At 34.6% G+C, this 14315-nt stretch overlaps 1 protein-coding gene across 6 annotated transcripts in view; it reads left to right on the top strand.

The window, feature by feature from the left end:
* The window catches only part of LOC129740991 (carnitine O-palmitoyltransferase 1, liver isoform), a 120606-nt gene that overhangs the window by 90718 nt on the left and 15573 nt on the right, over positions 1–14315 (top strand). For 5 of the 6 annotated variants that reach the window (XM_055732676.1, XM_055732674.1, XM_055732673.1 and 2 more), the window contains 4 exons: positions 12585–12862; positions 12962–13098; positions 13170–13326; positions 13406–13525. In XM_055732676.1, the coding sequence (XP_055588651.1) occupies positions 12722–12862; positions 12962–13098; positions 13170–13326; positions 13406–13525 (555 nt within the window). In that variant the 5' untranslated portion in view covers positions 12585–12721. Of the gene's footprint in view, positions 1–7476; positions 7540–12584; positions 12863–12961; positions 13099–13169; positions 13327–13405; positions 13526–14315 lie in introns of all 6 variants that reach the window. The other variant, XM_055732675.1, reaches the window with a different exon arrangement.

Below are 14315 nucleotides of genomic sequence, written 5' to 3'. Positions count from 1 at the left end.
AATTTCTTTATGTTCGGGATGGAATGTATTCGAAAAAAACTGTTACGCTTGGATCCATTATTAAATTTTATTTATTGCTTCAGTTATCGCTGTAACAAAAATACTTTTGTCACACATTATTCGTTATTGTTTTCATTAGAGAAATAGCGCTAAAAAAATAAAAATCAGCTTCAATTTTTCTGGTTATGCGTGATCAGTGTTTCTGTTCAAAGTTGCTAATGAATGTTAATTTGAGTGTTTTAAAGAACTCTTTAACTAGTGCATGACTTAAAGAAATCCGAGTTTAAAATTTACAGATAAATATAAATTTTAAGAAACCACATATTTTTGCCTATGTTTCAATAGTAAACATTTGAATTTTTAGAAATTTCCTCAATCAAAACGTCTAACAGTTACATGTTCCAGTTGATAAAACATGAGTTTCATTTGTATTAGCAAACCGAAAACTTCGCCTTCTGATATTTTCTTTCACATTCTCTACATTTCATGTCTCTAAATGTTATGAACTTACTCTCGCTTAATGATCCCATAACCAGGTTCAATGACAATATTAATTATATGTTTAATCTGGTACTGACCTGGAAATAAAAAAAAGATTATCAGGTTTTTCATTTATTTCCAAAGACACAGAAGGTTACCATAATAAGATCACATGAAATAATAGTCGAGCATCTACCAATAAACCTTATATTAGATATTCCTAAGACAAAACATTTCAAATTCCAACCAACTCAATCCAAGATATTTTATGTTAGACAAATAGACAAATTAGACAAATTTATTTGCTTGTCATAGGAACTCAATCCACTAATTCTTCCTCGACAACCGAAATACCAAAAATAACTACTTATTACACTAATTACAAGAAACTTTATTATTATTATTATCAATCTTTGACAGAAAGATGTATACTCTTTCAAAAGGGTGAATTAACGTACCTCATGTAGAAAATCACAAACGACTTCGGTTTTTCAATAGAAGTTACACAATACTAAACAACTTGGGAAAATTATTTAAAGAAAAAACGTGCTTATTTTAAAATAATCTTACTCTATCTAATTCTAGAAAATTCAAAATTTTTTCTTATACATTTAAAAAAAAATATTGTTAAAAAACGCCATATGAACAGCGCATTTAATAAGCACTGTACTGTATCCTAAAAGGCCTTTTAGTTTTTTAACATTCCTCTTGGTGCAATGTTTATCGTTATTTCCTTTGAGGCTATTTGTTTTTAAAATCATTTCCAATCGTGTTATTAATTTTTTTTTCTCGGTAATTTTCTTAGTTTTTAAGGAAAACAAGCTATAAACCGATTATAGGACATCATTTACACCGTGTTTATTCATTGATTGGTATAAATTTTGCCTAGTTTTAGTGTGCTGCCTACATTCTTTTAATTATGAATGAAAATGACTACGGAAACCGTATTTAAGTTGCCAACATCAGAAACGTTTACAAGGATAGAAAATGCACCGGAAAACTTAAGCTGCTGTTGAGAAACTGAAGGACCTATCATAAAAATGTTAGTTTATTGGCCACTCTGATGATGAGTGGTTATATGATGAAAATGTTTTTGGTTTTGTGACCGGAACTCCTTGGAATCTGTGTTAGTTTGTGAATGGTAGAAATTTTAATCACAATCAATGAGATTTGGTTAAGAGATTGGCTGAACTTAACTGCAGACCAAACATCTTTCATTTTACTAATTTAGCTTTTTCAGAAATGTTGATCTCACCCCAAATTTACTTAAATTTTTCCGAAGCATAAAGTTTAGCTCTATCGGTATGGTGGTCGCCTGAAAGTATCGGAAGAAATCACATACAACAATAGTTTTTTCAATACATAATTTTGACTTGCTACTTGACTTGAAACCATCCAGATATTTATTCACAGAATTTGCTCGCTAACTTGACATTTTTGGTACCAGAAAGTAGATCCAATGGTTCAAAGGCGCGTGATAGAAAAACTTTTATTTGACCAAGCATATATCGTATCGTTTTTTAATGTGAACTGGATAATTTAAAAGCTAAAAAATTACTGACAGTACGATTTGATAGCTTCAAAACTTATGGACTTTAAAACTTATGGAAAGTAAAAGTACTGATTTATAAATGTGGGCTTGTGATATAGCTCAGTTGGCAAGTCTGTTGTCTCCTGAGCCGATGTCCGCGAGTTCGAGCCCAAGAATAAATATCGAACACAGTTTTACCGGATAGTTTTTCAATAACGATCCGCCAACTGTAACGTTGATAAAGTCGCGAATGCCATAAATATGGTAAAACGACTATATCACTCATTAAAACGACTATAATCTAAACAAAAAAAAAATATAAATGTGTCCGATAGGAAGAAAATTAAAAATATTTATTATTTTTTTATAAAATCACGTCCAACTAATGAAGAGTTACTTGCTCCGACAATTAAGCTATCCCGATTAACGAGCGAATACTATAAGCAAGGAAATGCGCATACAGAGCGCACGCAAAGCGAATATTTCTTCTTCTTCTTCTTCTTCTTCTTCGTTTTAGTTTTTTTGGCCAGAGAATGGAACTCTATAACACCACTTTTCACTTCAGTTCACTACATTCGATTTAGCGTTTGCGGTTCATAGATTTGTGTATAGTGTTGCCAATTTTTTATATTTTGAATTTTGCTTTTTCTAGAAAGCTCAGAATTTCTTTCATTCGATTTTCGTCAAAATCTTGAATCAGCTCGAGAAGATTGTTGAATTTTTCCCAATCATAATAGTTTCGTAGATGATTGTACTTTATGCAGTTTAGAATAGCATGTTCACTGGTGAAAGGTACTTCACAAAGATCGCAGATTGATGTGTCTCGTACTCTCATTATTCCTAGCCAATATGGTGAGAAATCGTGGCCACTTAATAGACGATTCATTATTCGAACCTGAATATTATTCAGATTGGTATTCCAATACCAAGGCTTTTCATTGTAGGAAGATTGGAAACGATAGAACTTCGTTCCTTTATTCGTGATAATTGCATATTCCTTGTACCATTCATTAATTGAATGGAACCATTCTTTTTTCGCTGCGAGTGTCTTGTCACTCAGACGAAATTTATTTATCATAACGCATGGACTCGATAATCCCTGTTTAGCTAATTGATCCGCTTTCTCATTCCCGACTATTTGAATGTGTGCTGGTATCCATTGGATAGTCGTTCTTTTCAATTCAGCTAGTGTTAATATCTGATAGGTCAACTCATCGAATTCTTTTATTTCGAGGTGGTTTTTCAAAATCATGCATGATGCTTGTGAGTCTGTAAGGATCAGATTTCTGGTTGTAGCTTCTGAATCGATATTTTCTAGTGCTGTTTTTATCGCAATCAGTTCAGCTGTAGTGATTGAGACTTCATTTGCCAATTGTATGCTAATTTCTCTGTTGTTGTATTGTTCAAAAACTCTTATTCCACACTTATCTTTGCTTTTTGAAGCATCTGTGAATATTAAGTTGTAGCAAGGATATTGTGTGTTGAGCATGTTCATAACTTCTTTTCTCATAACATCTGCTGACTGTTGTTTTTTTCTAATCTGTGTTTCTTTTATTTGTTCTTGGACTGTGACGGTGATTGTTGTTTCGTTCACTCTTCGCTGTATGTATATTTGTTGAAATTCAGATGCATTTTTAAGAAATACTTGTTCTAGAAAACTGTATTGTCTTTCCAAATTTCCTGTCCTATTTTCTAATGCTTGTAGTTGTTGCGCTATTAAATCGTTTCTGTAAATATGTTGTGTGATACGTTTTTTCGCAAGGTATGTTCTCTTAAGGTGTAGTGGACCTTCCCCTGAGATGGCTGCCAAAGTATTTATAGGAGTCGACTTTGAACAACCAGTCGCGATTCTTAGGCATTGTCTGTTTGTCACTTCTAGTTTGTTAATGTAAGTCTTACTCGTTCCACCGTAAATTGTCGAACCATAATTTAGAAAGTTTCCATACAGAGCTTTATGGTATAGCATCATTACTCGCGGAGTAGCTCCACTTTTGATGCTTCCTATGATTTTAAGCATTTTTTGTCTTTCGTGTATTTTCTCAATAATTGTTTTAACGTGTGCGCCATATTTAAGGGTTTGATCTAATACTATTCCCAGGTACTTATATTGTCTAACTGTTTCCAGTAATTCACCATTTATGTCAAGATTTAGTGTTTTATTACTGTTTTTAAATATCATTGCTTTAGTTTTTGTGCAATTAATGATAAGTCCTAGATTTGATGCTTTTCTGACAAAAACATTTATTTGTTGTTGCATTTTTTCAACTGCTCGATTCTCATTTTTTAGTCTTACTAACTTGAAGAAGTCATCGGCGAATTGAAGGGTCAATTCATTAGGATCTAAATTTGTTTCATGGAGGCTTGAGGTGTATATATTAAAGAGAGTTGGAGATAGAACGTCTCCTTGGGGTAATCCACTAGAAACTACATGTTCCACTCGTCCTTCTTCCGTGTTGATAACAGTTTTTCTATTTATAAGAAAATTATATATCCACGTAATAGTGTCTGGACTGAAATTATTTTCTTTCATTATGTCTCGTAGTTTATAGACATTTATGGAATTGAAAGCATTTTTAAAGTCGAAAAATACTCCAATAACTGTCATACCTTTTCTTTTGCTTTCCATAATGAAGTTTGTGGCATATGTAACGCAGTGTTCTGTTGACATATTTTTACGAAACCCGAAGGATGTTTCTGGGAGGATTTTAGATATTTGTAACTTTTTGTTGATATCTTCTAGTACTGCTGTGTTTAGAGTTTTAGTAATGGTAGAAATAAGAGCGATAGGTCTATAAGATGCTACTTCTTCTGCTGGTTTTTCTGGCTTAACTATAGGAATAATTTTAATTTCTTTTAGGTGTTCTTGGAGGCATCCCTTTCTCCACATTTCATTCATACAATCTACGATTTTGGCTGTAGATTTCCAATCCAAATGTCTCAGCATATCATAGGTTAGATAATCAGTTCCTGGTGACGATCTTGCTGGTTTTTTACCTATTATAGATGTCCATTTGATTGTGTTAATAATGGCGGATCTTGTTCCTTCAGCTGGTGGAATATTGTTTTCTGTTCTACTTTGTCCAAAGTTTAACACCAAGAAATCATTAGCTAGATGTTTGTTTTGTAAGATACAGTTATTATTTGGGTTTTTAGTTGGTAAGGTTTTCAGATTTTTGACCAGTTTCCAATTGTGTCTCATGTTTTGAGGATCAATTGAAGCTGATAGTTCTTGGAGTTTTTCCCTGATGTGAGTTATTTTGGCTTTTTGAAATTTAGCAGAGGTTCTCTTCCACTCTATTAAGTTTGTATTATTACAACGTTCGTGGTATCTTTTTAGTGCATTTTGTTTTTCTGCGTAGAGCTTTGATAGATCATCGCACCAATAATATTTGGCTGTATGATCGCTTGTTTTTTTGTTATTTGTCAGTATCATTTTAGCTTTTCCTGCTAGTTCTTGGAGATCATCAAACTCCCAGTGTTCTATTTTTGCAATTTCTTCTCCTATTGATTTCCTGTCATAATATGTTTTTAGTTTTTTTTTCCACTGTAGTTGGGCAGTAATTTTTACAAATAGATGCCCACTACCGCCGAAGGATTTTTGTTGTGTTGACCATTTGATTGAATTATACAGATTCGCAGAACAAAAAGTTAGATCAATAGCACTAAAACGTTGACTACTAACACCAGGGATAAAAGTTTTTTCTCCATTATTTAGTAATAGTAGATTAGAATCAACTATAGCTTCGTGTATAATTCTTCCTTTACCTTGAGTTGTTTCGCAGCCCCATATTTCATGATGGCTGTTGAAATCCCCACCTATAATCACTTTGTTATAATTGCTCAATTCTTGTAGTAAGGTTTCCATAGCGGTTTTTAATTCAGCAATGTGAATACGAGGATTTACATATACAACAACTAGCACAATATCAAACTTGGTCATCTTAATACCTAATGTTTCAAATTTCTCTGTAGTCGTCAAGTTAAGTTTAAAAAATTGGAATTGATCACAGATATAAATAGCCACTCCTCCATGAGAATCTTCTCGTGGAGAAAGTATGCTATGGTAGCCTCTTATGGTGTAACGATTTGATGTGCTTTGATTCGGGTTTACCCAAATCTCCGATAGTAAAGCAGCTTCATATTTGTTTGTGTTGAGCTCGTGTATTAATTCGTTTTTGTTTTTATAAAGACTTTGTATATTTGTTTGAAGAATTTCAAATTTGGTCTCCATACTCGGTTTTTCATGGTCCACCATCTTGGTGGTCAGCAATGTTTTTCAGCTCCCCAACAATGCTGGCTGTGATTTCATCACCCGTTACTCCATGATTTTTTAAAATTTCAGCTATTTTTCCAATTAAACAAGAGATCATAGCTTCATACTCTTGTTGTTTTTCAGATTTATTTTTTATTTCTTGTCTAAATCTATCTACCTCTGAAGTTCGATGAATGTTTACTAATCTCTTGTTATTGTCTTCTTCTCTTTCTTCCTCAAGTCTCCTCTTTTTGAAAAAATCTCTTCTTGTTAATCCTAACAAACTTGCTACTCCTGCCTCTTCTTCTTCAATTTCAATTGCTTTTGTTTTTCTGTTATTATTTGTTAGTTTGTTTTTCTGGGAACTTGGTTTTGTTGTTGGAATCGATTTTCTTAGTGTTCCAAAATTAGACGTGGAGTTCTTGGTTCCGTTGCTTACGACTTTTGCAAATGTTTCTGCTAGAGTAGGATAATCTTCCGTATTTCTCAGCAAGTCAAACTGGTTTTCTGTAGGAATGTAGAAAGATTCCCTTGCTTCCTGATACGTTAAATTACGTTTTGCCATTACTGTTTGAATTTCGTTTTCCTTTTTTCGTCTGGGACAGTTCCTATCAGTAGTGTTGTGACCTTCTTGTTTACAGTACAAGCAATAAGTTGTCCTTGAGCATGGTTCGTGGTCTTCTTTCATCTCTTCTGTGCAGTTTTTGCATCTTGTTGTCGGACTCTTACAGTTTTTTGACAAATGGTTGTACCTGAGACACTTAAAACAAATTACTGGACGTGGAATAAACGGATCAACACGATTTATCACAGAATATAAACGTACCCACCTTGGCAACACATTACTTCTAAATACTATACCTACTCTGTTGGTTGGGATTCTTTCGTCGTCCATTCTTCTGGTCATTCTGAATACTGCTTCCACTTTCATATCACAGATTACGTTTTCGAGAATTTCCTCCGGTTTAATTTCTGTTGGAATGTCGGATATTACTCCCGTGACCGTGACAAACTTTTTGGGAATATACGCTTTATATCCTTTTAAAACTAAGTTTTGACAGTCCGCAAGTCGATTAGCATCACGCATGTTACCTACATAGACGGTAGCTTTATTTCTTCCAGTTTTTTTAATGTCATCGATGCATTTATCAAAACCTATCTGGTTTAACAGTATTCCTATTTGTAATCTGTTTATCTGTTTTCTTTTTTCCAGGTTAGTGTTTTCGACAATCACCCTATATGGTCTACTATCTCCATCACAATAGTGGAATTTCTGGTAAATTTTTTTAATAGGTTCGGAACGAGTTAGTGGTTCGTTTTGACTTACGTTTTTTTGCTGGTTATCTGAATCGGATTTGTTATTTACCATCTCAACATCGTCTGGGATTTGCATAGGATTGAGGTTATGTATTTTTTCATCAGCAGCTGCCCCCACGGGGGCAGCGTTGTTTATATTCATTCCACACAATAAATAAGTTTTTTTCTAGCAACACCACAGTTTAAAATCAAGATATATCTAATATCACAGATTAAAATGGGTTAATAAATAAAAAAAACAGCACAAAACAGCTTAAAAACGTTGGCTAAAATTGGCAACACACATCTAGTCCGCGTTCTCCTCGATGTTCGATATCGTTCAAAGCGAATATTTACAAAAGGAAAACCGGAAAGACAAACTAAACACACTGAACCCAAAATCACACTTAAAAAACACTAGAAGATTCACTTAAAAGTGAAAACTCAGTGAATTTCTTCATTTCAAGTGGCTCATGTACATTTCACTTGCCTCTCACTTGAATTTTAAGTGACCGAATCAATATACACTAGCTCATCACTTGAGTTTTAAGTGACCGGCATTGAATGTCTTCGATGCTCACTTGAAATCCACTTGACCGGTCACTTAAGCCAATATTCACTTGCCCATCACTTAAAATTCAAGTGATTTTTTGCATAGCGAATGTCAACAATGTCAGTATTGATTATTTCATTGTTGTTTGGAAAAGAAACAACAGAGGTTTGTTTGAGTTGGTAGGTGCAGAATTAAAGTAATTTATATGTTATTAAACAATGATATTTTCCATAGGTCGACCGACAGAAATATCGTGTGAACCGGTTAACACGTCGCAGAGACCTTTTTGAAGCAATCAGGTTTCGGATACGTTTTCCGATGATGATTTATTTTGGAAATATTCAAGTGCAATTAAAGTAAGTATCATGCAAAACAATAAATACTAGTTAAATTTCATTTTTTTATTATTATTTCAGAAAATATCAACCCGTCAAAGTGAGGAAGTCAATGATTTTTCGAAGCCGAAAAATCTTCTTGAACCCAAATAAGGAGAAAAAGTGACGTTTTTTACGTTGTATTTTTTTTAAATAAATAATTGTTTTGTAGAAACAAAGTTGATTAATGTTTGATATTCCGAAATTTCACCTAAAAACCTCTACAACGAAAGATATTAATGACCTGAGCAAACATTTTAAATTGACTTTGCCATTCACTTGAAATTCACTTGATCGCTCACTTAAGTGATTTCACTTGACGGTCACTTAAAATTCACATGAATTTACGTATGGCGCAAATTCACTCCAGATGTCACTTACCTTTAAAGTGAAAATTATTTTCGGTGCAGAATGTCATCTCTCAATAGGCCTTTTGGTAACGGTATGCCGTAACTTGATATCTTAATAATCAGGGCATATAACATTTCTAATCGCGTTCCAAATGAGAGTTTAAATAATTAGTTATTAAGAATTTCGTATTCAAAATCATGGAATAGAATTTTGCCGCTAAATGTTGGATTGTAGTTCTGATTGCAAAATGAGGAAACAAAAATGATTTTTAGAATTCTGTGGATTTAAAAGATTTTTAGAAACAGATTTTTATGTCCTTTTTTAATGTTGTTCCATAACTAATCAATACTTTTCAATATTTATTTACTTAGCTATATGAACTTAATCCACATCATAAAATATTGAAAAGCATCAGAAAATTATAAGTTTAGAATTGTTCCTGTTTTTTTTTATTTATGGTAAATATTTTTATAATTTGTTTCCCTCAGAAAAGAGTGCAATATTTATGTGTCCATAGTTCGAAAACCTTCATTGTACCAAGGTAAGACATTATTTCTAATAAAAACTTGTTTTTACATCAGTTCATTTGCTCCCCTGTTGAGCTGGAAAATGAACTATTGGTACCATGAAAAGTGGATATATGCTAAAGTTCGCTAAGTGAATAAAAAAACGAGCATTTAGAAACACTTACTGTGCAGACTGGCCCGACGATCGAAAGCAGTTCCGGCAGGCCACTGGGTTACACACAGCCGGAGTGCGCTGTTTCACTCGCTCACACTCTCGGATAAACTGCTCGTCGAACTGAATGGTTTTCTTGTCCAAGTTAATAGCAACATTAGATGGCCGTTCCTCCACAGTGATTCCTCTGATATTTTTTTCCATATCCTTCCTTATAAAGTCCTGAAACTCAAAAAGAATTAAGATAAATGCGAAGTGGTTGTGATCACAGATTAACTTACTCTTATATTGCGTATACTGCTGGCACTGATCTTTAATTTTCACCATTCCGGTCACATTTTCTTGAACATAGGATGTTTACGTTCAGAACTGAATATATTTGAACGTGATTCAGACTTTTCAACTCTATTTTCAATCTACATCCATCGAGATTAAATTTTTGCGACTTAATTCAATTACAAATGGAAGACGTTAGACAGGTTTACTTGCAACGGCATGACATGAAAAGTTTTCCTTGTAAGCAAATGTAATGACCTATCTGGGTCACAAAATTTTACATGATGGTTCAAGAAATGCCATAACATAAACGATAATGTAAATATAAGTTCACTTGTAATGCAATGCTACATTTCTCTAACCTTGTAGATTTACAGTACGAAATGATATAGAATGTGAATGGAGGTTTACATGAAACAAGCTTTATAATTACATGAAAACCCCCGATTCCTTTCTACCCATGCTCTCACATGTAAGGTTACATGGATTTTATTAGTTGTGATTATTTGTTTATGTTTTTACATGTATTTTCGAGTAAGTTTTATTTTCGTGACCAAAAATTTAAAATTCCGTGCAACGTAACATTACATTTTTTTTTCTGTGTAGGCATAATTTATCGTTTTACGTTATTGTTGGTAAACAGTTAGCGATTAGCGTTTAGCACTTTAAGCTTGAAGTGATAACTTTTTCAGCACATTTAGCGGTTTCCATTAGCGATCGCTAACTTTGCATGCGCTAGCGATTTTATTAGCGGCACTAATCTTTCAGTTAGCGATGCTGAACACTGATAGGATCGAATAAAAAAAATTAAAATATTGAATAAAGAATTGGAATTAAAGGTCTGAGTAAGATTTCAGGCAGAGATTTAAAATTAAAATTCGCAGTGAAAATTGAAAAACAAAAATCAAAAATAAAGAATGAAAGATAAACATTTGAAACACAAATTCAAAACTACAATTAGGAGCTCCATCCAATCTGATTTGATCTCCATTTTCTTCAGGATATATAGGTGTTTTGAAAAATTCCTCTTATAGTTGTGCATTTAGACTAAAAAAATCCGGGCAACTTTATATAAACACCTGGCAAAATCCGGGCATTTGATTTCAAAATTGCAACCTAAAATCCGGGCAATATCTCGGCTAAATTTGTCAGAACCCAGAAATTACTCGACAAAAATTAAGAAAAAAATGAAAAACATTTTTTTTTTTATCAACACTCATCGACGGAGTAGTTTCGGATATCACTTAATAACTTTTTGTCAACGTTGTGATCGTACCAACGTTAGTGAAAGTAAGGGGAACATTCGCTGATATCCGAAAAAAAACTGATAAAAGGCTGCAGAAAACTTCGGGGCTACGTATCTGACGTAATTGACAGCGATTACATATCGAATGTCGAAAAGATTTACTGTCGAGTATCAGTATGAGGATGATAGAAAGTGTGGGAATACCTTCACGATTTTACCTACACCGAAAATAATTTTCACTTGAAATATAAGTGACATCTGGAGTGAATTTTCGCCATACGTAAATCCATGTGAATTTTAAGTAATCGTCAAGTGAAAATTTTCTTAAGTGAGCGGTCAAGTGAATTGAAAGTGATCAAGCATGTGGATTGTAAGTGTATGCTCAGGTTATCCAAATTTTTCTGTAAAAGCAATTTTTCTGTGATATTTTTTGTAATCGAGCAGATAACAATGATTTTTTTAAAAGGATGTATTTATTTAAATCAGTTTTAACCAATCAGACATTCATAATTATACTTTAATTTTTTTGTTTTGTCCAACAGTTCCTTAGCAGAAAAAATGTTCCGATTCCGAGATGCAATAATCGTCGCGAGAAGCTCCTCCGGCACCTATTTTGTATCCGAATCTGAAACATACAAGAAAAATGAATAATAAAAGATACAACCTGTTATTTATTTATTATAATAACTTACAATAAACCGTTAATCGCCACATTGATTGATGATTTTTCATAAAAATTAATATTTTTTTCTATCACCACTCGCGCCAGCCTATCTGATAGACTACATCGGCGCTAAGATATTTCAATATGGGTGCAAATTAATCCAATTAATTACTATTTTGCTCTACTTACATGCTCCGTTGAGTTCAATTGAAACCAAAATAAAAACAATGATTTCCAGTGCAGTCGGTCGACAATAGAATTTCAAATGCCAGTCACTTAAAATTCAAGTGATGTATAATTGGATATTGGATCGTTCACTTAAAACCTAAGTGAGAGTCAAGTGAAATGTACATGAGCCACTTGAAACGAAAATATTCACTTGTCCCTTACTTTTAAGTGAAATCTCAAGTGTATTTTAAGAGTGAATTTGGGTTCAGTGTACTTTACAGGCCTCTTGAGTATAATTATAAAATAGTTGTCTTAAAACTGAATATGATTCGAATTTCAACTTAAAAAAAAAAACTATTAGCAGATAAAATAATCATTCGTAATGTTTTCGGAGGTATCCCAAATTTTTTTTATCTCCAGAGTATATGTATCTATACTTGACCCAAAATTTCCCACTAAAATATCCGGCACCGGTGCGTTTGGATCAAGTTATCTTATCAGATGCCTAGCGCCTAGCAGATGTTGCGTTACGGCATATTTTCTGTTACCAATCCAGCACGCTTATCACAAACCACATTATTCTGCTGGCGTACTGACATCGGTAGCAAAATAAGATTGATTTCCCGTTTCAAATTCAACGCACCCATGACCTAATTTATAAGCTGATTACCTAATCATCGCTGATTTTTTTTGTCTTCCGCCATGTTATTTACAGATTAGCCGATTGCCACAAGCAGAGTTCTGTGAGGCGATTCGTATGTTATCAACAGAGTGGTAGTAACCGAAAAACCACACCTGAAGCCGTCGTCGTAATCGAGGGTCGTCAACCGCTGCTGCTGGTCCGGCCCCGCCATGGCTGAAGCCCATTCAGCTGTCGCATTTTCGTTTTCGATCACCCACGAAGGATGGCATCTGAACTACGACCGGGAAGTGCTAAATCTGGTCTGGCAGTCAGGTCTCCGGTCCTGGAAGAAACGATTGGCCCGGTTTAGGGTGAGTGAGTTTCGGGTGGCACTCTCTGGAGCCACCCTAATTGATTTTTGTTTATTCTATTTCGGTAACTTTAACAACTTATTCTTTAAATTTTTACAGACCGGTGTTCGGAACGGAGTTTATCCCGCGCATCTTCAGAGCCTTTGGCTAGTGATAGCGGTAGCGCTGGCGCTCCATTTTACACAACGACATGTTCCCTTCAATTTAGTTAGTAAATTTCAAACACTTTTACCGGGGTGAGTTGAAGTTATGTCACATCGATTCCGGCACGCTCTAATTGCCTTTTCTTATTTTCCTCCACAACTAGTGACACAACGGGATACCAGGTGACGGCATGTTGTCTGGCGGGTTCATTCTTCTGGCTGTGCATTTGCTACACCATGCGGTACTCGCTGAAGTTACTGCTCATGTACAAGGGCTGGATGTACGAGAAGCGAGCACCAGGCAGTAAGGTTTCCCTGCCGGTAAGTTGATTGTTGCACATGAACAAGTATGAAGAATGAAATAATCTACTGAGAATTTTTAATTCTCGTTAAATTGCAGACACGGCTTTGGGCACTCTTTGTTAAGGTACTGGCGACGTGGAACAAACCAGGACTGTACAGCTTCCAGGGTTCTCTACCACGATTGCCGCTACCCAAAGTGGACGAAACTATGAGCAGGGTAAGTTTATTAATCTTTCTACTTTAAGTTGGCAACTAAATCGAGAAAATTTGTAACTTAGTACATATCTAAACTGGGTAAACATTTCATTTCAACGTAGTTTATTTTTGGAACAAAATTAAGCAACACAATAGTTACTGATTTTCGAGGCCTTAAAGTTTCATTCGAGGCCAATGCAGTAAGGTTTTTTCTACAATGAAATACGTACCGCTTAAAAAAAAACCGTGCCAAAAAAACCGTGTTAATTCCTGCAAATCGTGTAAAAAAACCGTGCTAATTCCCGAAAATCGTATTAAAAAGACCGTGCTAATTGCAGAAAACCGTGTTAAAAAAAACTTTAAAGTCATGAGACTTTGGAGAGTGAGACATGTCTCATGTCTCATATCTCATGTCTCAGGTCTCAAGTCTCAAGTCTCATGTCTCATGTCTCATGTCTCATGTCTCATGTCTCATATCTCATGTCTCAGGTCTCATGTCTCATGTCTCAGGTCTCATGTCTCATGTCTCATGTCTCAGGTCTCAGGTCTCATGTCTCATGTCCCACGTCTCAGGTCTAATTTCTCATGTCTCATTTCTCATGTCTCATGTCTCATGTCACATGCCACATGTCTCATGTCTCAGGTCTCAGGTCTCAAGTTTTAGGTCTCATGTCTCAGGTCACATGTCTCGTGTCTCAGATCTCAGTTCTCATATTTCAGGTCTCAAGTCTCAGGTCTCATGTCTCAGGTTCCATGTCTCGTGTCTCAGATCTCAGGTCTCATGTTTCAGGTATCAAGTCTCAGGTCTCATG

This window comes from Uranotaenia lowii, chromosome 2 (genome assembly GCF_029784155.1).
Source record: "Uranotaenia lowii strain MFRU-FL chromosome 2, ASM2978415v1, whole genome shotgun sequence".
Taxonomy (NCBI): Eukaryota; Metazoa; Arthropoda; class Insecta; order Diptera; family Culicidae; genus Uranotaenia; species Uranotaenia lowii.
Note: the sequence above shows the minus strand (reverse complement) of the source record. Positions and strands in the feature narration are given on the sequence as shown.